The following is a 26,335-nucleotide window of genomic DNA, read 5'->3' as shown; positions in this document are numbered from 1 at the left end:
CAAATGGGTTATTTATCTGGAATCTTGCAGGCATATAATCTGTGGGCTGATACTGCTGGTATCTTTGTGGGGAAGATGAGAAAGACCTCTTTAAAATAAGAGGCTCCTTGTCAGGGGCTACAGCTTGCTTCTAGGCGGAGCCGAGTGTCTAGTGTGTTCAGAATGCTGTCATTATGGATAGAGCCTTATGCTCTTAACAGAAGTGTTACTGTAGAGATGCTGTTCCTGTTGCCTGTGTCAGCAACAAGGTACTTTCTCTTCTGTGCCTGTGTGCTAATTTATGCCATTGCTAGCTTGCCATATCCCAGATTCTTATCTGCATTGAAACTAGACTCTATTTAGAATCCAGATGGTTGTGACTTCAGATTATAAATGAGGGTTTTTTTGTTAGGCCTTCTTTGCTCTCTGTTTTTTCTACTAAAATAATTACAGGAAAAATGGTTATCGAGGTCAGTTTGTATAGATATACTGGGAGTGTTTTCCGGTTCCAACAAAATAAGCTTATTTCCTGAAGTATTTCAAACACTTCATACATATGGGTTGCAATAGTGCGTTGTTGCTATGTGCCTGCAGTTGGAAGCGTTACCTACAGTAATCTGTTTCTAGCAGCAGGCAAGCAAGTGAACATTAAGTTTTGACTGAATGGAATGACAGGAAAGGGATAAATTCAGCATGCTGACCATAAGAGCTGTTGGGTATAGAGAATTAAAGGAAGGCAAATCTTGCCATATTCTTTTCCATGCCAGCACTTAAATGTTTGGAAAACCAACAAATGGTTTTCCATTACAGCTCTTTCCTGAGTTAGTGCATGTTAATTTTTGTTTGCCCTTATAAAATAAGCCATGCCTGTACATGCCTTTTTAGAAGGAGGAGCCGGGGAATCAATCAACACCACAACTGACACGGAAGAAGAAACGGAGGTAGATCAGTTGTGTTTCTTGGCTTTCGGTCCTAAGTTCTGATGAGTAAACATGCCATGGCAATTGTACAAGGAAGCTTGCCCTCTCCTCTACGAACAGCTGATGCTTTTGAAAGCAGGATTATCTTAATCCTGAAATGGTTAACACTTTTAAAGAAAAGACATACTTTTTTATCAAGTAACTGAATTGTTTGTATTGGTTAAAAAGCAGAAGAGAAATTAACTTTAGGTTACAGACTTTTTTTCCCTTTGGTTTTCAGCAACCAAGGAGCAGGGAAGAAAAGTGGCCTTCAGGGGAAGACGTTTGGCTTTTCTTCTGTCCTTTCAATCAGGCTGTTTTTTCAAGCCACTTGAGCCCTTCTGGTCTCTCATGAAAAAGTTTTGAGTTTTGCTCTGAAACGTGCTTGCTTCACCTGCATGTTCTGACTTTCAGTACTTGTGGTTTGCTCCCTGGCAACATTAGTTTACCTGCTATCCAAAAATATACTTGTACAGCCCAAATTAAACATCCAACTTGTTCTGTTCTAATATGTAATTTATTTTGTTTGGTGCAATCAGTGTGTTAGATATGTAATGGAAATGGAGGGTTAGTGTTCAGAGATGCTTGGGTTAGGTGGTTTTGTAGATTTTTAAATGGGTTAAAAAAACCCCACCAAACCAAGTGGAGGTCTGTAAACTAACTTCAAAATTCAGTTTAATCTGGTAGTCAGTCTTGGTGTATCAACTCGTAGTATCTCTTATTGTAGCTTTGAACATTCTGCTACTGTCTTTTTTTCCCAGTTCTGCACAGTTGAAGCTAATGAAAACAGTTGGGGGAAACAGGGAAATTTCCAGTCCTCCCACAGTAGCTAATTATACCAGTTGTGGCAGAAGGGTACATTGGCTTGTTGTCTTGCAGCCAGAAGCCTTCAAAGTAGTCAGTGCTGAATGTTACAGATGACTGCTAAACATAACAAGAACCGAAGACTGGGTTTTGTCCTCCTTGTAATAGGTGGTTTAAAACTTTTTTAACTTCTGCAGAAAGCTGAGAGAGTGGAAAAGATCTCAGCTTTCTTTGATTAGGCGTGAGGGTTATCTTCTTACTTCCAGCATTAGAAACTATACAAATACACAGCTCTTGCCTCTTGACACTGCTTTAATGCGCTTGTCTCTGCAGTGGTGGTGTTTTGCTTTCCAGGCTTCCCTGTAGAGTCCAGCTACATAGTCTGCCTTTTGCTCTTGCATCTCCACACTGAAGGTGCTACAGCCACAATTCTGGTTTCTCTTTCCTCCTGCTTCTCTGCCTGCTTCCTTCATTGGGCTTCTCCAGTATATTAATTTGTTGCTATCTCAGTGTTTGTCTTACAGTGTTTGGGACCTCTGGGGCTCTTACTCTTTATTTACCTCATTTGGTCTGTCATCTTAAATGCACTCTCTACACCTACTTTTCTTAGCAACTTAGTGCATTGCCTTTGGCAACATGTGGGCTACTGTATAGGGGTGTCTTGTCGTTATTTGTTGCTTTTTAAATGGCAAACAGTGACATTTAAAGCTAGGTAAATACCAGGCCAACTTTTTTTCCTGGCTTTCCTGTGCAGTATCTAGTGGCTTATTTATATTAGACCTACATATTGGAAAAGTATTGGTTTTTAAAGTGGCATTGACAACTTTGCAATTCCCTTTGGTCTTCCCCCTCAGAACTGGCAATATTTGGAGTTTTTGTTTTTGAGCAATAACTGCTGGAATCATGTGGATCTGATGTGCCTTTTCTTTAAAAGCTTGTAGTTCTCATATTGGTATGTTCAAACCTTTTATTTTGAATAACTTGAATATTTTTGAAGGCTAAAATCTGACAGCTGAAGTTCAGTATTAGTGTCTTGAAATGAAGCATGTAATGCTATGTGTAAGTACCACTATACACTGAATTTCATTCTGTTCCTCATTTCATATGCTTGAGTCTGATAATGTGACTGCAAGTGTCTTGCAAGGAAGCAGTCCTATTGTCCTAAAGTTAAAAGAGTGTGTTTCCCTATGCCCTGACTGTTGTGTGGGAAGGGGTTATATACTGCTGCTTTTGCATTTTGTAGTATTAAGCTATAACATCAGAAGCCTCCTTGATGCTCTTGGATCCAGAAAGCACCTATGCTTGGCTGAGCTTCTGGGTAACTTGTCCTTCAAAGAAGCTGCTGCTCTCTTTCCTCATAAGGTTTGGGAGAACTGTAACAAATATAGTTTTGCTGAACTTCTGTTCTAGCAACAGAAGCATGAGCTCTTGTTCTGGATAAATCTGTAGGAAAATAATCTTTTTGTGAGTTAAAATGGTCTTTTAAGCAAATCTGTAGGAAAATAATCTTTTTGTGAGTTAAAATGGTCTTTTAAGCCCGTGTTCAATTTGCTGTGTTAAGTTGTGGTAAAAGTAAAAATAAACAACCCAAAGCAGTTAGTTTTAGACTCAGGCAACCAGATAAACTGACTTGGTGTATCCCGTTACATGACAAAAAACTAGCAGTAGGAATAATGGATAGCTGTTTCACTGCAACCTGATGATAGAGAGTTTGAAAAGGTCTGAACACTGCTCCATTTAGCCGTGAGGTCACTGTATGAAATGTAGTGTCCTTTGCTTTCATTGTCGGAGCCCAATCAGATCCATGCTCCAGTTGCTTGTATACTTAGGCAATGGTGAGTGTTGTTGTTGTAGAATAATGCTTAGAGATTATGTGTACGCTGTAGCCTTACTGTACCAGCACTGAAATGTTTCAGGGACAAAATAAAATCCAGTATTCTCTTTGGGAGAGGTGCATTTGCTGTCCTTTAGGATATTCTTACCACACACAGCTGGTTTGTGCCAGTAAGAGCTTGAGAACAATATTTTTCTTTCAGTTGCTTTGGCAATTAGGAAATAATGTCCATAATTTTGCGTCTATTCCAAAAAGGCATTGTTCAAGGACTCTGAAAAATAAATAGGCCATCAGGCTGGCTTTTGCATTATCAGCCTGAATGACTGGAAGAATTGGATTACTGATGTGACACTGAGGGAGCACTGACCTCTGTGTGGTGCTTGCCTTGGGGACAATTCAGGACTCTATGTGCAAATATTACCTGCTGGCCAGCTAAAATCGGAGATCAACTAGAGTCTTCAAGAAGTCTATAGGAAAATCTTAGTTCAGTTGTTCACTTGATGATTAGCCTGCTGTGCTTCACCGAAGTATACTAGAAGTGAGAGCCAAAACCAGAACTCACATCTCCAGTAAATGAGGTCTGAGCACTTGCCAGGTGGCAGTTTCGTATAGGAGGTCTAGTGGGTTTTATGTATGTGCTAGAGGCAGGTTTGATTCTTGCTCTTGCAGCTCATGCATGTGGTGCCACAGAATCACGTGGTTGGGGTTGGAAGGGACCACTGGAGATCATCTAGCCCACTCCCCCTGATAAAGCAGGTTCACCTAGAGCAGGTTGCACAGGATCACATCCACTTGGGTGTTGAGTCTTTACAGTGAAGGAGACTCCACAACCTCTCTGGCCAGCCTGTTCCAGTGCTCTGTCACCCTCGTAGTAAAGTTTTTCTTTACTTTGTGTTCCAGTTTATGCCTGTTGCCTCTTGTCCTGTCACTGGGCACCCCTGAAAAGAGTCTGGCCCCATCCTTTTGACACCCACCCTTAAGATATTTATATGCATTTATAAGATCCCCTCTCAATCTTCTCCAGGCAAAACAGGCCCAGCTCTCTCAACTTTTCCTCATCAGAGATGCTCCAGTCCCCTCATCATCTTCATAGCCCTTCGTGTCCTATGTGTGTTGGTTTTTACCCAGCCAATGCTAGAATCCAGTCCTTGCAGCTGAGATGGGTGAATGATCCTGGAAGCCAATTTGACTGGAAGGGCGCAGGGAGAACAGATGTATTAGATGCACTTAACGAATACAGCAGCAGTGGATCAAATCAGTAGGCTACCTGACTGAAGAGGAAAGCATGAGCGTGCTCAAAGTAGTAGTTAACTATTGTCACATTTCAGTATGTATGTCAATACTCTTCTTGGAAGCTTGCTGTATTTTATTAGCATATCTGGAGCAATTACTGTCATGGTATGGCACAGTGTAACCCTAACCAAAATGGAAAGCCAGGCCAGCAATTGATTGCCTTCCCACTTGCATTCTCCTACCAATGCATTCAAGTATGGTTGCACTGTATACTGCTCAGTCAGAAAGGTGAAATGGTTTGAGATAATTGATAAGTGTCACTTTCTATTTGGGTTATTGAGCTAGGTGCTTTAGTGCCTTCTGTTCCAGGTTGGTCACTAATGTTCTGATTTGAACATAACTGGATGAGAAGTGCTGCTCACACTTTTCCAAGGAGTCTGGGAATACATATGAAGTTAATGGAGAAAACTTACTCAGCATTTTTTTCTTAAGCATGCTAACAACTTGTGATTTAAAAAAAAATAAATATTCAAATTACATTGAGCAGTGGGTTGTTTTTTTGTTTTATTTTAATGCTCTGTAAGGTCATCTAGCTCCCTTAGGGGTTCAAATAAAAGAAACGAGAAAGAAAGATCAAAGCTGGAAAAGTACAAAGCAGCATTGTTTCCACAGAGTTGCAGCCAACCTGACTTAATGTTGTAGTTGAGTCTTGAAAATCTCCAAGGATGGAGATTGCATAGCCTCTGAGTGACCTGTTCCAGAGCTTCTCTGCTCTCCTGACACACAAACTCCTAGCGTAAGGGACAGGTTGTTTTGGACCTCTGGCTTGCACCAGCCTGCAATTTCTAGTTTCCAGTGTAGTCATCTGATCAACTCCCTTCCCCCCACAGCTGCAGTGCCTGGGCTTATACCAGTCCTAAACGTTTGATTTTTATTGTTGCTGTGTTAAGTCTTGTTTGCCTTTGATTTTGGAGAGGGCCCTGTGAGCATTTTATTTTGCAAAATTATATGCACTAAGCACAAATTTCTGAGTAATAAAATTATCTTGAATTCAACACCAAAGAGAATAGTATGATAGAAAATTTTACTACTGAAGAACAGGACAGTGCATTTTAGAATGTCAGTCAGATTACTCTCTAGAGTTCAAGAGCTTTCCTTGCCTAACTGTGAAATACAAATCCTTTTTGCCTGTTTAGCCTAGAAATAGGCAATATGAGAAGCATTCTGTTTATTATCTTATTTTTAAATCCTTTCCTGTATATCATTGCGCTCTTTCTCCTGCAGTTAGTCCAATGCAAAAGATATGAAACAGCATCTTGAAGAAGTCATGAGAACATGAAATTGCTAAATATTGGAGTATGTTCTAGACCCAGGCACCTTTTGTGGGATTGCCTGCTTTGATACGAGAAGGCAGTTGATATTGGCCCTAAAATCTGGCTCATAAGGGGCTAATTGTCTGTCATTCTTTGAAGAACATTGCAAAGAGGTAACTCTTGTGCTCACCCTTCGCCTTGATTGTTGCTTGAGGACAATGGGTGGATGTGCAGCACCATGATCAGGTCAAGGATTTGTATTTAAAAGGAGAAGAAGCGAATGCTGAGGGTGAGGGTGCTTTGTGCCTGCTGTGTCCATGTGCTGCACGGGTACCTCCCAGCTTGTCCAGCAGTCACCAGATCTTCCATGGAGAGAGAAGGGGGAGAGGGGTCGTGTCCTGGACTGCCAGTGAGATGTGCTGCTGTGCATGGGCTGGGATGAACCCAGTTCCCGAGGGATGTGCAGTGTAGCTGAGGGGAGCAGCGGAGCCCCATGCCAATTTGTGGTGCCCCCTCCTAGTAAGCTTTTTGACAGTTAAAATTAATTTGTGCATCATCTGCCTGAACAGTTTAGCCTCATTAAATAGTAACCTGGGAAACTTGTGTATCTGCTGAAAACTTGTTTTCAAAATTAACTGATGAGCTCAGAAGACAGGGCCTGACTGTAAGGAAGAAGCTGAGTTTTGTAGACTATCCAGGAGGTGAGCCATGACCCCCAGACTTGCTCGTGGTCTGGTTTGTATGTATGGTCTGAGGAGATAAGCTACACCCGCACGGTGCGTGATTCACATTGGCCTTGTGCCCCAGTGCCCAAGACACAAAGCAGCCCAACAAAATACAAGCAAGTTCAAAGTTTCTGAAATAATAAGAGCTGCAATTATGATTTAACATGATAATGGTGGCACATGTTTTATCTGGGTGAATGACACAGGAAAGTGCAAAGCCTCTTGAGAGAGAGAGAGTTGGAGAACTGTATGGCACGGAGGAGCAAAGCCAGTGCAGCCTGCCACAGCGTAGACCAGGCTTGGGAGAAAATTATCCTGTCTGCTTCGCGTGGATTTTCTTGAGAGGAGTCACTGCCAGGTTTTCCTTCTGGAGTTAGCTAGGTTTTTTTGCATTGTTGCTTGTGAGGGGACTGGGCGTGAAACAAGAAGCTACTCAAACATGGTGTAGCTGCTATTGTATTAAGGGTCTATACATAAAGCATAAGCCCAGCGTTGCTGTAATGATCGTCCGAGCAGTAGGGATACCCTTATCCCTGGGTTATACTATGTAGCATCATTTGGGTGCTGCTTTGTTTCACTGTCTATTGTAGCATTTCTCTTATACTTAACGTAGGTTCCTTTTGATGGGGGCTACCATTTGACAGGGCTGATGTGGTACTGAGCACAGTACGAATCAGATTGCTGATTAGGACCTGTAGATAGAGCATTACAAAAATGTAACTTACAGCAACATGTTGTAATATTTTTATTTGATGCTGCTTCAGTTTAGGGAATTGATATCAGGGAACTCGATCAGGCTCTGTGACCTACACTTGGATACTCAGCCCTCTCTTTATTGACTTACTCTGTATGAGAGCCAGCTCTTCATTCTTCTTGCCTTTATTTTCCTCACACTGAAATGAGAGGGTGCTATTATATTGTAGGTGTTTCTGAAGGGTCTGTTTAAATGCCTTGGAGTTAATTTGCTGGTGTCTGTTGCACGCATCTTTAATGTAAATGCCATCGGTATAGGTGATGAAGCTCAAGAAGCCTCTCTTGAGCTGCGAACTCTGTGCCTGCCTAGCCCTTATGAAAAAAAAAGTTTTTAATGTGTAGCTGAGCCGAGGACACTTTGTAATGATAAATTTTACGTTTCTGACAATACGTAAAGTTAAATAATTCATCACAAATGTTGCTTTGTCTTTTCAGTACATCAACTGTGGTAACCTGGAACAGCTATTAGACAGTAACCAACATCTGCCCTGGACAGTGAGGGTGAAACTGGCATATGACATTGCTATGGGAATCGGTTATCTTCACTATAAAGGCATTTTCCACCGAGACCTTACATCCAAGGTACTGTTTATAAAATTAAGGGAAGGTTTTAATGAAGGTACTATAAGTGGTTGTTTGGTTCCTTCTCCTTCCAGCAGAGAACAGCTGTTTTGTAAGGTATGATCTAAAATATTTTGAGAAATTAATTGAAACACAGTTTGTAGGATTAAAACTTTTCTCAAAACATGTTGATAGTTTGTATGGGAACTGGAGAAATAACGATTCTGAAGGAAGGTCACTCCTTAAATAAAATCAGATTAGGATTTCTCAGAAAGCAGCTGCAGTTTTTTAGTTCTGAGTTATGTTTCAGTAAAGTATTTAAATCCCTGGATAATTATGCATAACAATCTAACATTTGGAACAGGTCAGTCATATAAAGAACCCAGATTGAGGAGATTATTACAAACGTACTTTAAAATCTCCTTGTTGGTTTTGTTCCCCCATGTATTTAAAAAATCCTTTGCAGGAAGAGTGACCTTTCAATATGAATTCAGCATTAAGTGTTGTCCACAATCCTGATTTATATTTCTTTCATTTCTAAAGTCAGTGAGATCAGAACGGTTTACCTAAAATTTTCAAATTTCAGTTTCCTCCAGAATGATATTTCAGTGGCAAAGTTTTCAGTGGACATGAATACTATATATTTTTTTTTCAAACTGCTTTGATGACAATTTGTATAAATTTAGTTGGCTGAAGTAGCTAGCTAATTCAAGCTCAGCTAGAAATACTGAGCACTCGGCTCTCTGGACAGGTATCCCCAATATTCACACTGGGTCTTGCCATCCATTGCAGCGTGTGCCCAGGGCTTTGCTGTCCTGTCTGTCCTGTTGTCTGGAGCTAATGAGCTAGTTTAAGCTCAATGGAGACTTGCAACATCAAAATACTCCAAAACTGTTCAAGACATCTTCATCATGTCACTTCTGGATACTTTTGATTGAAGAATGTTGTAGTAGCCTAGAAGGAACTATTTTTTAAAGATAAGAAACGGCTGTTAAAAATAAAGACATGGCATATCATATTTGCAACTGTGTGACTACTAGTCTGCCATCCAGTTTTAGTTTTTTTTTTTTTTTTTAAAGCTACCTGAGTGCAGTGTTAAATAGATGAAGAATGTGGTTTAGCTAAGGTGAAAAAAAATATTCAACTAGTAGGTAAAAGAAATATTTCAGTGAAGTCATAAAATACTTCCTTGGGTGTCCATTCAAGTGAAAGGTGCTGAATTCTGCAGGGAAGAATATCAAATTTATGAAAAATGCTCAGACTTGGAGTCATGTCACTTTGACATGATACACTCAGAAAGCTCCATTTCAGTCACTTTGGAGTTTGGAGATAACAGATGCATAAAAAGCCCTGAAAAGATAACTTAGTGTTGTTCTGTCCATCCCATCCCGCCTCCCCCACCCCCCTTTTTTTTTTTCCAGTTCAGGATGTATTAGTACATCTAAGAGTGGGGAAGTGGAGTTACTGCAAGGAATCAAAGTAACTAAGGAGAACTCTGTGCCTGCAGCATTTATCTTAACGTACTGTGATGGCTAGTCATATGAAAATCCATTTCCTGAGACATCTGTGAATGCCTTTGTTCAAAACTTTACATAATTGTATGTCATTCTCTGGAGCTGCCCTACCACTGCTTCAATGTTATCTATTGTTGAATGTCAATTGTTTAGAAAACCCACCCGCTGGGAGGAGTGCATGATTTCACTGCAATAGCAAACTCATTGGTGGCCACAGGAAGTAGTAAGGGCTATTTAAAAACAACAAACCAAACCAAACCCAAAGAACTTACTAGCAGTTGTGCTATATTTGGATGGTTCTTAATATGAAAGTTATAGTATCTGTGTGGGTCACACTGGCAGCTGTCAGGATAAAAGTTTAACTCATCAGCTATATTTTTTATTTTCAAGTTTCTTGCATCATTGTTTTGCTTTGGATTTTATTTAAATTTAATTTTTTAAATTTGTTGAGGTGATGTATGCACTTGCTTGTTCTGTTTGGGAAGGTAAGTAGGTGAAACACCTGGCCTTAAATGTCGGGGTACTTGTGAATTTTATTACTGTATTGATGAAATGTACTTTAAAATTAAATCTGTTGGGCAAAATACTATCCTTTTTAGGTAGATGTTTTCCCTGCTGGCTGCCTAAGTTTTAAAGAAGTCACTTTGTTCCAAAGCAAAAGAATTAGGATAATAACCATATCAAAAACCTGTCACCAAAATGTTCAGCTCTCAGACTGTGGCTTTAGGCTACTGTTTGAGGACATGCCTTGTATTTTGCCAGGTTTGTACTGGTGGTGGGATGAGTAATCTTTCTTACTAGTCAACGTGTGAGCAAGCTGAAGAAAGATGTGATGGGCTTCTTCCTTGGGAGAGAGCTTGAGATTTGGCCTGAACCAGAGCAGATTCAATACTTTTCTATGTTGTCCTTTCTTCGGTAAACTTCAGGAATGGATGTGATGGCGTTATTAATAGAATGAAGGCAAAAACAAGGATTTAGATGTCTGAAAAAGTCAGAACACAGATTGAATTTGCGGGATGGGAGAGCTGAGGTACTTTTCTAAGAAACTTGCTGGCCTTGACTGAAGTATGAGCAGAATGAAGCCAAGCCTTTCTGTGCAGGAATGTCTCCATGCTTTACCTATTACACTGAACACTGCAAATTAATCTGTGTAGTAAAATTTATATTAGAGGAATATTTGGGATTAATTTAGACCTGTACTTCTGCCTTTCTTCTGTTTCTGGTAAGCCTCTAATTCCTGCAGCTTCCTGGAACAGGTGGCGCAAGTACATGAAGCTTATTCTGTCGGTTATGGCAGCAGAGCTGTCTTGCTCTGCGAGTAGCATTATATGTGTCTATGTACTGGATGTGTACAAACTTAGAAGGAAAAGTTCTTGTCCCCTGCCAATCCAAGACTGAAAAATAAGTGGTTTTGACAATTAGTATACAGCAGGGTGATCTCTTTTCCTGATCGCACCGTGTAGAGAGTAGCAGAACAGCGATGATACTGCAGAAAGCCAGAGGGGAGAGTGGTAGAGAAGATGTAGGTCATTATAGTCGATGTGACAACCCACGGGGGATGTCAGCCCTGACATCCCACTAGGGCCTTTCCTGCTGCCCTTCTGTCAGAGAGGCAGTGTTTGTTAGAAGAGAGTGTGCTGCCCAGCCAGCCAGTACTTGTGTCGTGAGCAGCTCGGTCCTTGGGCTCTGGGCTACTGCTGTAGCTGACCAGGCTGATCTACCCTGACCGACAGCAGCAGCCTAACTGTCAGAAGATAAAAGTGGTCAGATGAGCTGTTTCCAGCCTGCAGATAGTAGATGTGTGGGCAGGGTGAGTTGTACATTTTGTAAGCCAGTAACTGCCATGTGCTCACTTTTGACATAAAGAGATTTACGCAGAGGTTAAGCCATAGATGGGTTATGACAGCCAGCCTTGCTGGCTCATTACCTGTCCCCTATCCATATCATTGCAAGCCCTGTGAATTGTTTTTTATGTGGGGCTCATTGTAATGTGCACAAGGAGAATTTGCATCCTGGAATTGTGAGAATTTTCTTCATCTTCCTGTGATTCTCAAGGAGCTCTGGTTATGAATTTTAACTCTGGAAGTCTTAGTCATAGAAGATGCAGTCATTAAAACAGAAATCATAATGTGAAACCTTGGAAGTGTTTCAACAGGAGCCAGTGGATTGTGGTAAAGTTTTTCTTAATCTGACTTGTTTTTGCAACATTCTGTCTGTTGTTACCTACAGTTGAAATAATAGTGTTTGGGAAGGCACAGGGAAGGAGTGTCCAGCCTGCAAAAAGACTATAGCAAATCCTTTTGTAACTCACCCCTCAAAACAACTATTTTACTACTACACAGAGGGTTCCTTCAGCAACTTGTTTACACTGTATTTGCATTACATTCAAACCCTGCTCTGGAAGCACTGTTGATTTTCTTGGCAGCTTATACCTGTGGCTGCCCTAATATCAGTGAATTTATTCTTACGTTATCTCGGAGATTAGGGAGATGAATGAACTCGGCCTTATCAGAACAGATTAAAAGCAAGAATATCGGTGAATATTTGATATGTGTTTTAAGACTTACTTTGGAGTATTTGGCATTCTACAGATGTTTAAGTTCAAGGCAGTATATGTTCACTGACCTCAGAGGCAGTTGGAAGCATTACAGCTCTTATAAAATAGTCAGGTTTGACCTCTGGAGGCAGAGAAAGCACAAGATTAGCAGCAATCTCTGAAAGATTTTGTTAAACTGACTTCCTTGTCACAGAATCCTCCTGTGATGCTGAGGAAGGCCAGGATCCAGATCCTGGGATGACATTGTAGTAGTCTTTAACTACAAGACAGAAGACCATCATTTCCAGCCCAGGCTTTCCTTTTCATCTCTTCGCAGCCTTTCTTTCACCCTACTGTTTCTGTGCCAAAGGAGTGGCCAGATTACTAAAAATAGTGGTCCAAGTGTTTTATGTACAGCCCCAATTCACTGTCAGTGTGAATCCATTGCGTGCACTAAAAGACATGGGTTGCAGGTGGGAAACTGTGTGATCATGTAATTAAGGACTTTACCTGAATGTGTGTGTGTAAGGGAAAGAATGACAGTTCTCACAGGTAGTTTTACATCCCGTCTTTTGTACAATATTAATTATTTGATGTAGTGTACGTTGTATGCAATTTCCTACCAGTTTGGGGGGGGGGGGGAAGGAAAAAACCAGTGGCATTATGCAATTCATTTACAGGGTTAGAAGCTCGAGATTCATGGCAGAGGTGTCTGCTGCTTTAATTAATATAAAACTAATACGTGAAGTCTTTTTAATTAGTACCTATTGCTACTGTTAATTAGTATTACTAATACATGTTGCCTGTTTTTGCTGTAGAGGAGGAATAGAGGAACAAGAGAGATTCCTCGGCAGTGAGAAGCAAACATCTGCCCATTTTTTCCAAGACCAATCGTATCTACTCTGTGACTGTCCAGTCCTTTCCACTAGCATACAATGCCAGCCTCTGGTCAGACTTTGCATCGTTGTTCCAAAGATTTTCCTCTTTCTTTTGCTCCTGGTTCCTGACCCTTAACGTTATTGTTCAGTCTCCTTGTCTGGCTGACTGCAGTTACCCTCTGCTTGATTCTTTATCCAAGCTATCTTTCTGCATTCTGGTCTTCAGTATATGTTTAGCCATTTCTAGCTCTCCCCCTGTTCTGCTGCTCCAGGCTACCTCTGCTTCCCTACCACCACCACCTGTTTGCTGTGCCTGCAGTTCTTATGTCCTGGTAATAGTCTTCAGGTTTTTTTCCCATCTCAATAATTTAGCTCCAGAATGTTGTCTTGTGCCTGCCAGCCCCTAGCTTGGACTCCTGCTCTGTCTTGTCACCTTATTCACTCTTCCAAATTCCTCACACAGCATGTGTCCTGTCCTAGTTTACTTTTTGTAGGGGTGGCAAAAGGTGCATCTGATACAGAGATCTTGTCATGTTTCAAGTTGAGAATGTGCCAAATCTGGTGTGACCATAGGCTAATGTTTTTGAGGATTTTTTTATTTTCATTATTTCAAAATTTGCTTGCAACACGTATTCTAAGTTTGTTCTCCCAAGCAGCTGAGCTGTCTTAGCTGAATACCCCCCTTTCCAAAACCCCACTACCAAAGCTCTTGATTAAAAACAGAGGTAACTCCCCCCCCCAATGCCTTCTAGATTTGCAGAATTATGTCCAATTGAAAACAAGGTCTTACAATCAATAGTAGGTTGTGAGCAGCTCTAGGGAACATTGTGAGCTCTATTGATGATAAAATCTATAAGAAATTCTAATCTCTGGGTATATAGATGGATATATACACACACATGCGTACGTGTGTGTATTCTTGCCAACATCTGTTTTGACTTCACAGTAAATGTGTAATGGCTCACCGTTCTTTCATCGAGAGGAGTAGTCTCAGTTACTATGGGATGGAATCATGCATGTAAGCAATTACTGTGGATTATCTGATGTAACATAAATTCACTGCCTTTGGGCTTGAAAGTGACATACCCTGACTTCCTACCTTGTATGCTGTTTGCTTGTTTAACACAAAATAAAACCCAGGCAATGAACAGAACTTTTGTCTGGTGAGGCTCATACTTGCTGCTGTGGTTGTAAGGTCATCTTTGTGCTAGAGCAAGCTCTTGCCTGGGTATTTTGCACTGCAGGGGAGGCCTTGCACTGTAAAAATTAGCTGTCACAGATGTTTGTTTCCAATGACAGTCACAATACTAAACTGTTACTGGTACCTTGGGACCCAAATGGAGCCCATTCCCTAAACATAATGGTTGTAGTTTCAAAAAGTATCTAGTATTGTAAACTTTCTGTTGTACATTTAATTGTCAATGGTGTTTCTCCTAGGGGATAGCACTTCAAAAACAACTGATACATCTTATTGGCCTTTAAGTATTTTAGTTCGGTAACGGTCATCAGAGGGTTCTGCAGTAGCATTCCTGTGTTTTCTGGAGTGCAGTAAAATCTCTGAGGAGTTGAGCTTGTATGTCATATTGTAAAATAAAACGATGGGGTTTCTTTATCTAAGCAACTTATTTTTAACTCAAACTCTTGAGTCTATTTTCATTTTTGTTTATGTAAAAGGGAGAATAGAATATTGCATTCATCTTAGTAGGATTATGCTGTGCAAAGCAGATGTTAAGCTCCTGTTACACACAAAGGGGGCTTTATGTTCTTTCACATCTGTCTCTGCATAAACAGCTCTGTTAACTCTTTAGGGCTCATGTACAAGGCTCATGTAATAGCGCCTTGCTTCTATTAAGACACTGCCTTAGAAAGGACTGATGGGGTCCCCATTTCAGGGGAGAAAAACCCTCAAGAACCCAACTGAAGTCAAATACTGTCCTTTTTGAACATGGGAGCTGACAAAGGAAAGAACATCTCTGTCTGTAGAGGTCCCAAAAAGAAAGCTTGGGAAGGTCATCATGTTTCATTGCTTTGCAGCTTATACAATTAGTGCAATAGTAAGTTGAAAGTGTATTCCTAAAGCCCATGTTGAAAGGCTGCTTGGCATTTCATCTTATAGGCAGTTCCTGAGAGGCTCTTTGCACTAGAGGGGGATTTGAACTCTTGTGTCTCTGTGCCAAAATCCATTAATGAAACTTCTTCATACCAAATTGATAGACGTAGTTTCTTTTTTGTAGAAACTGAGAAGTATCATTGTCAGAAGAAACAGTGCAGTATGCGGTATGGTACTTTTCCTACTAAGCTACCACCTCTAGCTTAAATGTAAAAGCTCTTTTTAACCTTTTAGTCCCTAATGAAGCTTTGTCCCTTTTTTGATCCTGATTTATCTTGGCAGTAGAATGTGAATGCTTAGAAAAGTCTTTCACTGAGTGTACGTGAACTACCAGTTCCTGTGAGGTGTCTTAAGTCACCTTTTTATGAATTGCATCTTAAATCTGGTAACTGAATTATCCGTGCTGTGGATTTGGTGCAGTGTTGTGTAACCGCTTTACTGGGGTGGGAAGGGTGGAATTGGAATATGGTGGTGCTGGATGTTGGCCTTGAGCACTTGGGGAACCTCAGCACAGAATGAAGCATCACCATCTGCAAAACCACCCTGAATGAGCAGTACAGGCTTGAAAGGTGACATCTGACCACCCTAGTATCCATGGAAGGGGTTTACTACTCGTTTTGGTAGGAGTAGGCTTCAGTCTTTTCTGGGTTCCAGGAAATTGGTGCTTAGCTACATAAATTTGCACCATTTGAATTAAATCAGTTTAGTTTCACTACAGTGAACATTTGTAGTGACGCTGGCATTTTTTTGTCTGGCACATGTCGCCTGCCCATGGCTGATTTAAGTGTGAATAAAAAAGTCACTCTCTACTGGGTTTAAATTCACACTCAGCACTTCTTCATATGCAGACAAAAGACAAGCTTCCACTAATGAGAGAGAATAGTTTAGCCGCCTTCTTTGTCATTTAACATTGTGCAGCCCACCACAACAGAACAATTCATCAGCATTTTATAGCAGAAATGTTGCCCTCTGCTTTCCCCCCTTGCCATGGTGTACTGGCCTCTCCTGCAGGACCTCTGGACCCCACAGCGGTGGGGTGTCTGCTCTGTTTGGTTTCTCGAAAGGTCTGCACTGAAAGGGAACCTTGCTTTGCTGCAGGCAGCTCCTGCTCATCTGGGAAGGAGCTCAGAGCTGTCAAGTAGCATTACTTGGCAGCTAGACGGGATGCGCCATTGGCTTAATTTATGATTTATCTAGGAATAATCTACTCGTATAATAGTTGAGTGCTGTACCTGAGAGCTGGGACTGCCTGAGGCTTGGTGGGGGGTAAGATTGTTCATGTTCAGCTGGTGATGTATTGCTGTCTAATGGAATGTGGTCATATACTGGTAAGAAGCTGAAGGAAAATTTGCTTTGAGGATGATGTTGTGTTTCAGTCTCCTTTTGGTATCAAAGCATTCCTGTAAATTATTGCAGATATTAAGGTCAGTAGCAATGTTTCTACAGTTTTTTGTTACGCTGAAAATTGTTCTTAGTCTGGATTTAAGTGTTCTTTTGAAATTTTAGAGACCAGGGTTTATTGGAGAATAACCCTAATCAAAAAAACCCAGAAGGCAAAATGGACTACTGCAGTTTTGCTACTCAAAATGAACAAAATGTAAATAGTCAAAGGTAATGCAAGAAGGAAATCTAGATTTTAAAACTTGTTCTTTTATGAATCGTATAGTTTGGTTATTTTTTTAATGTCAAATTACGAATAATCTTTAATTGCTAAGAAATTTATGGCAGAAAATAACCTGATATTTTGCTGCATGAAGTAGTGTCAGCATTCTTGTACACTGCAAAATCTCTGGTGTCCTCATGGACTTGTTTCTGTGTGGTACACAATGAAATTCCACTTGTCTGAATCACTAAGATTTTTCAGAAAAGTTTTATCCTTCTCAGTTGTAAGTCCACTTACCAAATATTTAAACAGAGGCAAGCTGAATGAATGTGCTCTTTGATAAAAGATAACAAAGGCCATAACTGAGAAGCTTTGCAGCTCTTTGGGCAAGCATAGTTGATTTAACTTTGTACATGTTTACGAATCTCCAAACTAACTGTACTTATGCTCGAGTCATGCTAAACAAATAAAACTTTGAATCTCAGGAGCCTGGCCTGTGTTCAAGAGGCTGGCATTGCATGTTCTTTACATGATTGCAGGAGTGGCTTGCTTAACCTTTTAATTGGCAGAAAGAAAACTCACTTCATGGCCTGAGCCAGAGTCATCCCTGAATAATGTAAACAGCGATGACCTGAACTTGATCTTTTAGACAAGGGACTCGCTTTTCTTGATAGTTGCATTATACAGGCAAGCTAATGCTCTGGGGACAGCAAGGGGCTTTTGTACATCCAAGCACAATAAAGCTAGAAAGTGTTTCCTGCTGTTTAGCTAATTAATGCAGGGTACCACTCTGTAGGAGTCGGCAGTGGTTTTGCTGCCTGTCGCTGCTATTGTACTGCCTGCAGAAGGATACAGAGCAAGGCGTGTGCTAACGGAATGAATTATCTGCCTTGCTCCACCTATTGCAGGACAGAAAAAAAAACCACGTAGGGAAGTCAGCTATCAATTAGTTTGGTGAGAAGGGAAAAGATGTGGTACTGGAATGATCAAAGCATATTTCTCAGAATTGTAAATAAATAACAAAAATAAATCTGTAATACCTTGTGTGTGATGTGATACAGTAGCCAGACCAGAATGATCTGTGTATGTCCTTAAATTGCTCTCCCTCCTGACACTGGAGGGCACCTCTGAAAGGAAAGGGTTGACAGCTTTTCCTTATTAGCCTTTTCCCTTAAATCATGTTTTACAATGTACTGTAGAATAAAGAATTTTACTTGAGACTTTAAAAGTACATATAACTTTGTCGCATCTTGTATTTTCTGATGGAAATTACTGCAAAGTAGTGAGTTCCTTTTCAGTAGTTAATGCAACAAAATATACAAAGGCATTTAGAGTCTGCTTTGTTCTTGTATGCTGGTCAGGTACAGGCAAATAGTAAAGGCAAAAGTTAAGGTGTCATGGTGAACAGCATGTGTCAAATACTTGAGCAGTAAGGGAGCTAAATCATCTCAATTTTTGCTAGAACCTAGCTGGGTATGTGCTGCCTGTGGCTGCTTGCTTTCTCAGCAAGTTTTTAAGTGGTTTATTAACTAAGGGTAAGGCTGTTTGCAGCATCTTAAGTTTGACAGACATGTGATTTTGCAGGGGGAAGGGTAGGGGAAAAGGTGGTTTCTTTCAGAGAAAAGCTTCCCATAGATGAATGTCTTCCAAACAGTATCTTTTAGTCTAGTTCCAGATTAAAAATAAATAAACAAATGGTATAGGGATTAAATTCCCAGACAATAACTCTTCTGGTGTTTTTTTTGTTTTGTTTTTTTTTGTTGTTGTTTTTTTTAATTATTATTTTTGATTTGTTCCCAGAACTGCTTAATAAAACATGATGAGAACGGATACTCAGCAATAGTGGGAGACTTCGGTTTAGCAGAGAAAATTCCTGATCACAGGTACGTGAACTAATCAAAATACAGCAAGAGTTGCAGTGTGATTGCAGGCCAGAAGGATCACTGAGGCTATTGTTGCATGCTGAATCAAAATTAGCAAAAAATATCCTCAGTCTTCCATCTAGAATTGCAGGTTGGATGACCAAAACGCTCTAGCCTTAATTTTGATATTGTCCATTTTGATAGATTTAGTTGGTGACATTTATTCTTCAGAAATGCTCCAGTTGAGTAGAGGATTTACTCCAGCTTTTTAGTAGATCTTCTAAGTTAAAAAAAAATCCAAAAAACCCACCGAAACAAAAAACCACACAACAAAGCAAACAGAAAAATCAGCATTCTGAATTGGGATGATTTTGTAATAAATGTCCTCTGATAATTCCAAACAACTTTAATTAGCTTCTTTCCATTTTCATAAAAAATATTCAGTGGCATTCCAGTATTATTTTCTTTAACCTCTGTGTTAGTTGTTAAGATTCAGGTTTATAATAAAGAGATACTAAAATTACTGTCTAACAGTAGGTCGCCATTTTGCTTTCCCTAGGATGAAATTATAATCTTAACTCATTAGAGGAATGCATAGGTGACTGTCACAAGCTGTTGTCACAATTGGAAATAGTCCTTTTGTCATTCCTCCTTTAGGGAGATCAAGGACAAGGATGTCATTGTTCTCTTTGTATATTGACTTGTGTATTTCAGAGTATTCTGACTGTGAAATGTGCTTCTGCATAAAATAAATAAAAGCCTTCCAGCTCTTTTGACTGTAAAGGAAACAGTAAAAGTAGATCTCAGCTCTGCACTGTCTTTAAACTTTACACATCCTAAACATGTATCTTGGGAGGTCTGAAGGCTTGCATTGACATTGATGAAATACTGACCTAAAAACTTATTAAAGTGAACATCTTAATTTCGAAACTACTGATAATACAGCCAATGTGTATCTTGTGTGCTGCTGTGGACTCTCTGCCCCATAAGGTGCTGAAAGCTTCAGCTGTATTCCTAAGAACCCGTCACAAAATCAGGAGGGCACCACTTTAATACCCAGATGCCCTGAAAACAGAGAGTAAGTGATAGCTGAAGTTAAGGTAGCTTGATACTAAAACAAACAAGGTAATAAAATTGTTACATTAGGCACCATTCTGGTTTGATCTAGTCTTACTGCATTTGAAAATGGAGGTTGTTTCCAGTTTGCTGGCTAGCAAGCCATGCTATTTTGAGGCCTCTTTTTTTTTTTTTTTTTTTTTTTTTTTTTTTTTAATAGGTATTCATTCAGAGTCAGCTGGCTGGCAAGCTGGAAGCCTTTAAGGCCCCCGTATTCAGCCATATGGAAACATTACAGATTTTTCAAATCGGCTCTATTCTGATTACTTTTAATTTTTCCCTATTAAAGGATTTATCTGGTCAATCTTGGCTTTTTTTTTTTTAAATACCATTTGCAAGCAGGCTGTGCTGAATACTTTCAGAGCTGCTTATCTCTGAATATACATGCGGAGGTGGATACCTGCATGTCTTGCTGCGTGGATGGAGAACCTGACATCTAGCCTGAAACTGCTGTCCATAAACGTTTAGATAAAGGAGCCAGCTCTGCCAAGAGTTTGGAAACCAAAACTATTGAACAGCCATGACCTTAAAATTTAAAAAATATTATTTTAAGTGGCCAGGCACTTGGAAACTGGAAATTAAATACGAGTAATTGATTGAAACATTATTTTTCTTTCACCTCCTCTTCCTGCTATTGAATGTTCCAGTGATTCCAGTGGGAAACCAGTGTAAAATACAGCATGCTTTGGAATCCAATTGTATCTACTTCATCTGGTGAAAGTTTCTGCAGATCCTTGGAGTTACAGAAAGTTAGTAGTGATGTCTGAGCATTTAATTAACGGTTCTTCTTGATGTTCCCCCACCCCACTCTCCTTTTCCCCTTTCTATCCCATATCTATGTAGTGAGAAGTTACCAGTGGTGGGTTCACCCTTCTGGATGGCACCAGAAGTTCTCAGAGATGAACCTTACAATGAAAAGGTAGGTACATGTTTCTCTTCAATAGTTATATAGAAGGTTTAGAATTTCCATAATATTAAACTTATTCTTTTCATTTGTGACATATCTGTACTCAGTAGGTCATTCGGACTGAGGGAGAGTTGAGTTGATTAGCTAGTATTTTTAATTCATAGTATGGATTCTTATACAAAAATAGAATTACCTTTACCATAATTCACTATTATGCTACTTTCGTTCTCAAACAGCCCGCGTGCAGAAATATGGTAATGGCTTGTTGGCCTAACACAACTTAATTTAACCAAGTCTCATGAGAAATGTAGTGGGATTGCTTCCCTGACCATACGTTAGTGAAATCTGGGTAGAAGTAAAAGGTCTGTATGTAAACTTGTACAATTCTTTTAATTAAAAAAATTTAAAACCCCCAACATTTCTCAAGGTAAGATACCCAAATAAAAATGTTCTCCAAAGGTATTTCTAAGTTTTCCTATATGCAGCATTGGAAAATGTTTCTTTCAGAGGAGGATGAGATCACGCTGGATTTTAGTAGTATTTTCAATCAAGCTGCTCTTTACATAGGATTTTCTCTCCCATGTGCAACATAGTCACTTCAGCCTTGCAAGCACAGCTTTTCTGTGATAAAGCCCACATCCTGTACCTTTTTATATCTAGTAGTCAATAATTACTACTTTAATTGGTGGTACTTTTAACTTGCAGGAAAGCAGTAGCTACCTCAGTAATGAATGCAGTAATTACCATTTCAAAGCTTTTTTAAGAGTTCCAATTGATCTAAATTAATAATAAAGTACCAAAATCTATGGTGCCACATTCTTCACTAACCCTAAGGCATGTAGGACTAAAGAGGAAGCAGGCCTCATACCTCATCAGCATGAAAAGTGACCTATAAGCCTGTGCAATATGTAAGGGATGAGGAATGCCAGCTTCTGCTCCGTAGACTTGTGTGCCATATTTTCCTAAATTTCATTACATGATAAATTCAGGTGGTTCAAAATCTGACGAACTGTGCAGCTCCAGGGGTAGTCAGGTGATTGCTAAGTGTCATGGAAATTTCAGTGGAAATTGATGCTGACAGTGTTAACTAGGTATCTCAAGCTTTGGGAAAGACACTTTTCTCCAGAGGTACTGAACTGTGAGAAGAGAAAAATGAATATTTTTCTTAAAACCAGCATTGATGTTCTGGATAAGCTGTGATCATGTGTATTCTAAACCTCTCTTTCTAGCCACAGTGATACATAGGCATATCATGTTTTGGCTATGCTTTTAATTACTCCCATTTGTAAGACATCAAATGCAACTTCACTATTCTTTGTGCAAGGAAGGATTTAATTATATTTTTTTTACATTGCGAAATTAAGAGTGGTTTGATGTTTTTGTTCTTGAAAGAGGTTTAGTTATTATTGCTGCTGTGCAACAAGAATGCTTTACTGTGAGCGTGTGTTCCTTCACATGGAAGATGTTAGCTATAATGCAGTTGCTTACTGCTGTAAGGCTGCGGTGTTTGTTTCGTTGTTTCATGATAACCATTTGGGGTAGGGAGAAACCCAGTGCCCGATAAGAACGCTGAGTATTCATAGCAGAACCATGTGGCTATTTATTTTTTTTTTTTTTCTCTTTCAGGCGGATGTGTTCTCCTACGGTATAATTCTGTGTGAGATTATAGCAAGAATACAGGCAGATCCAGACTATCTCCCTCGCACAGAGGTAAGTGGTTGTGTTTGTGACATTGGTGGTGGGTGGTAGGTGTGCCACGATATGGCGGGCCTTTACAACTTTTGGCACTGCTGCCAAAGATACGGTGAATAGGTGTTACATGAAAAATAGCCTCTAAAAGGCTTTTGTTCTTCTGTGCTGTTATTGTAAGAAGCTCCACTGAAGATGCTTTCATAGAAACGTTGTCCAGCTGCAGCCCTCATGGGAAATCCTTTCTGCCCCTAACTGGCAGAACATTGAGAGCATTGCAGCGACCTTGCTTTTGTAGAGTGATTAGCTTGTGTAGACTTCTTGCCCAGCTCAGAGCAGCACTTTTGGCACGCTGGACCCACTAAGCAGCCCCTCCTTGTGAAAGGGGCAGGAGCTATGTTAGCAGCAGCTAAAATATGCTCACCCTTATTTTTGCATGGGGTGTGTTAAGCACTGATCTGAGCTAGAATTGACTAATTAAATGAAATACTTATGTTCTTCAGTTGCCTTTTGGTTGAGTCCCATCTGCAGGGTAGCTTTTGCCCCTCTGTGTGGGGGGTCTTCCAAATTGTTTATCCACCTCCTGTTCTGAAAACACAGAATTGCTTAGGTCTTGAGCCGCGGCAGGTAAGAGATCCTGTTGTTTCTCTGCCCTTCAAATTTTTTAGAAGTGCATTTAATGAACTGGATAGTTTGTATTACCAGTCTACCATCCACTGAAAAATTAACCATTTTAATTGATAGATTTTCATCATAGTGAGGCCTCTGGTTTTATAGCAGGCTGTTAATCCACACTGTGAAAGTTACCATGATGAAACGCCATAGTATAAGATACTGCTTCCAGATCCGCACAGGCAGCTTTTCAAGTGCAATGGATTGCAGCTGAGTCCAGAAGAAGGATGGGATTCGAAGTCAGCTGATTCTCTTACAGATACCTTGTATCAAATAATCCCCATTGGGAATGCTGCAGTTTGGAGCGTGCGTGAAGTTTTCTCCAAAACCTCTGTATGTGGCTGCTGAGAGATGGTTTCATGGTTATTTCTGATAACTCCATGTAGGGACACCCTGAAAAGATGATGCTTTGGGCCAGACCTCTTTTATATCTCTATGCTGTGTTTTCATTTGTACAGAATTTTGGATTAGATTATGATGCCTTCCAGCACATGGTGGGAGACTGTCCCCCCGACTTCCTCCAGCTGGCCTTCAACTGCTGTAATGTGAGTATCTTAAGTGAATGGGTGAGGCCTAAACTGGAGTTCTCTAAATCCCCCTGGCTTTTCAAGATAGAGCTTGAAGTGTTTACAGAACAGACTTGAAGAGTCTACCTATAAAAGCAGTGTATATTCTGATAACCCAGAAAGTCCCTTGCAGTTTTGATAACCCTTCCTTTCCCCTTGCAAAAAGGTCTACTTTCAGTTTTTGCAATTCTGTGTTCTGTCATGCCAAACAAACAGGTCTGGCACACTGAACAGCTTCTTGCAGGCTGCTCAGGCTGATCATAACCAGTTGTGTGCTATTGATACCGGCTGGCCCTCAGGCTGACAAAATCCAGCTGTTATTGTGTACAGACCTACTGAGCTGTGAAGAAATAGTTCTGAGTTGTTCTCACAAGTGGAGGGGACAAACAAATCAAGTAAAACTTAAGGCTCCCCAGCAACTATAAACCTACTTGTGCAAATACTTGTAATCATGTATGATCATACAAAAAGCCTACCAGCACAAGCTGTGGACAACTGCTGCCTTGAGGAAGAATGTTCTATTCCATTTGAGCAGGATCTGGACTGCTCAGGGATGGAAGAAGCAAATGTTGCTCAGAGTCATTTTTCCATTGCTGCTCTTGTCCTGGATCTTACCTAGCACAAGTTAAAATAGCCCGAGAGCTCTTCTTACTCCCTGTAGCTTGCAACAGCTCCCTGAGCAAATCAGTAAATTTGTCAGAGTACAGAGTGTGTGCTTTGGTGTTGCCCCTGCTCTACTCTTTCAGTGAAATAGGGAAAGCAGAAAAAGATGTTTTCCTATGCCAGGAAATTCCAGCTGCTACATTAGAACAACCTTCTTGCCGCTCTTGAGCTCTTCAAGTATGATTTGTTTTTTTTTTAATTATTGTACGCATGAATTTTTAGGTTTTACCTTGTGTTGCTAGTTGTTCTGGCATTGCTGATCATACCAGTTCTCTTCAGAAAGATCCATCTCAGGACCTGCAAGGCAGTAGCAGGGAGGTCTTTGGGGTTTATTGTGTACAAACCAGCACTGTTCTCTTTGTACCAGAGGCGAGATCTGTCTGGGCTTGTCTGTTCTCAAAAAGCTTTTAGAGGGCTGGAAACAGGAATGAGGTCAAGCGGAATCTTTTTTAATAGTGTAATGAGGTTAACTTTCAGCTGCTGAATTAGTAATTGTTACCTACAGTAAACCTGTAACATATATACAGGATCAACATTCAAAATGATGACGTGCCTTCTAAGTTACTACTTAAAGCAAGCTGCTTCCCCTCTAGTACAATTTTAGTGTTGGACTTTGTTTAGAGATCCATTTCTACTATGGTGAATATATAAATACAAACTGAATACATACTGAGGGGGCAGGAAGGGGGATATTTTACTTGGGCAAAGATGGGGTTTATTTCTATTACATTACTTTGTCAGATTATGTAACCAGATGTGCTTCCACACAAGACAGACCAGTACACCAAGTAGTAAGGCTAATTAGCAGATGGAAAGATACAACTTTTTAAACTTTACAATTAGCAATGCCATTTAGGTGGGTTTTAATTAAAGCCACAGGGAGATGATGGAAGAATTACAAACTCTGAAAGAATGAGACAGCCAAGTTGTTCTGTTTAGTCCTTTTGAAATAACATTGATATATAATCTCTGACTGATAAATGGAGTCCAGAAAGAAACCCTTGAACTATAAAAGCTGTTTAAAACAAACAACTAAACAAAACCTCTTTGCAAGCCCTGAATCTAGCAGCTTCCCACCTTTTCAATTTAAAATAAATCCTTTTCATACAAGTTGATAATTAAATGTGAAGAGGTGTAATATACATAAGCTAGGACAGAATACTACTTTTCCCCTGCTTTACTTAGGTTTTTTGCAATGACAACACACTCCTTAGGATGGTTTTGAATTTCCTCAGTTCCTTCAGATTGTCCCTCTCTCTGACCACCGCTTAAGTAAAATAGCATGGACAAACCCACATGAATGTATTTGATTTCTGTGCATTCACAGATGGATCCAAAGTTGCGTCCTTCATTTGCTGATATTGTCAAAACACTGGAGGAGATTTTAAACCGTCTGAGAAACGAGGACTCGGAGAGGGAGAGAAAGTTTTTGAACCTTGACAACAGTGAAAGAAAACCCAAAGGTAAGTGTATTGCACACAAGCATTGCTGCAGGCTAATAGCAAGAGGGAGCAATGCTTCATATTTTGAAGACTGGAATTTTAGCTATATATGGTATTATTTACAGCTTATGAATTATTTTACTCAAAGCCTGAAAATTATTCTGGAGCAATACTATATACTTTGCCTGGTGGAGTGTCCTTTGGGAAAAAAACAGCTAACTGTTTCTTAAAGTGCCTCAAAAGATTCTGCCCACAAGCTCTTGAGGGGAAATTCAGAGTTCATTTGGGAACGGTTTTGTAAGTTGCTAATAGTATATGAAAATCCATCAACTTCTACTTTGTCCCTGCCATGCTTAGTGCATATACATAATTTCTTTTGGGTGTATATTACGTGTAACACTTAGAAGATTCTTAAATTCCTTTTGGAGGACGAGCAGAGAAGATGCAAGAGTATTATAAAGTAATACCCTGAAAGACTGGGGAAAAGGTGGGTCCCGGAGCTGCTTGGGAATGCTGGCCTTGAAGGGCTTTCTCTAAAGCTGTCGAGTGCCACCTGGTGTGAGGAGCAAACTGCAAACACTTCTTGTAGGCGGGGACATTCTCACTTGGGTATCTT

The 26,335-nt window shown here is 40.1% G+C and overlaps 1 protein-coding gene across 2 annotated transcripts in view; it reads left to right on the top strand.

Moving 5' to 3' along the window:
- Positions 1-26,335, top strand: part of TESK2 (testis associated actin remodelling kinase 2) — an 84,445-nt gene that overhangs the window by 51,648 nt on the left and 6,462 nt on the right. The window contains exons 5-10 of one of the 2 annotated variants that reach the window (XM_055724450.1): positions 8,036-8,182; positions 18,603-18,685; positions 20,624-20,699; positions 22,314-22,397; positions 23,507-23,593; positions 25,605-25,740. In XM_055724450.1, coding sequence (XP_055580425.1) covers positions 8,036-8,182; positions 18,603-18,685; positions 20,624-20,699; positions 22,314-22,397; positions 23,507-23,593; positions 25,605-25,740 — 613 coding nt within the window. The remainder of the gene's footprint in view (positions 1-8,035; positions 8,183-18,602; positions 18,686-20,623; positions 20,700-22,313; positions 22,398-23,506; positions 23,594-25,604; positions 25,741-26,335) is intronic. The other variant, XM_055724451.1, reaches the window with a different exon arrangement.

The sequence above is a fragment of the Falco cherrug genome, chromosome 12 (genome assembly GCF_023634085.1).
Source record: "Falco cherrug isolate bFalChe1 chromosome 12, bFalChe1.pri, whole genome shotgun sequence".
In the NCBI taxonomy this organism is placed as follows: domain Eukaryota; kingdom Metazoa; phylum Chordata; class Aves; order Falconiformes; family Falconidae; genus Falco; species Falco cherrug.
This window is presented reverse-complemented; position numbering and strand designations above follow the sequence as displayed.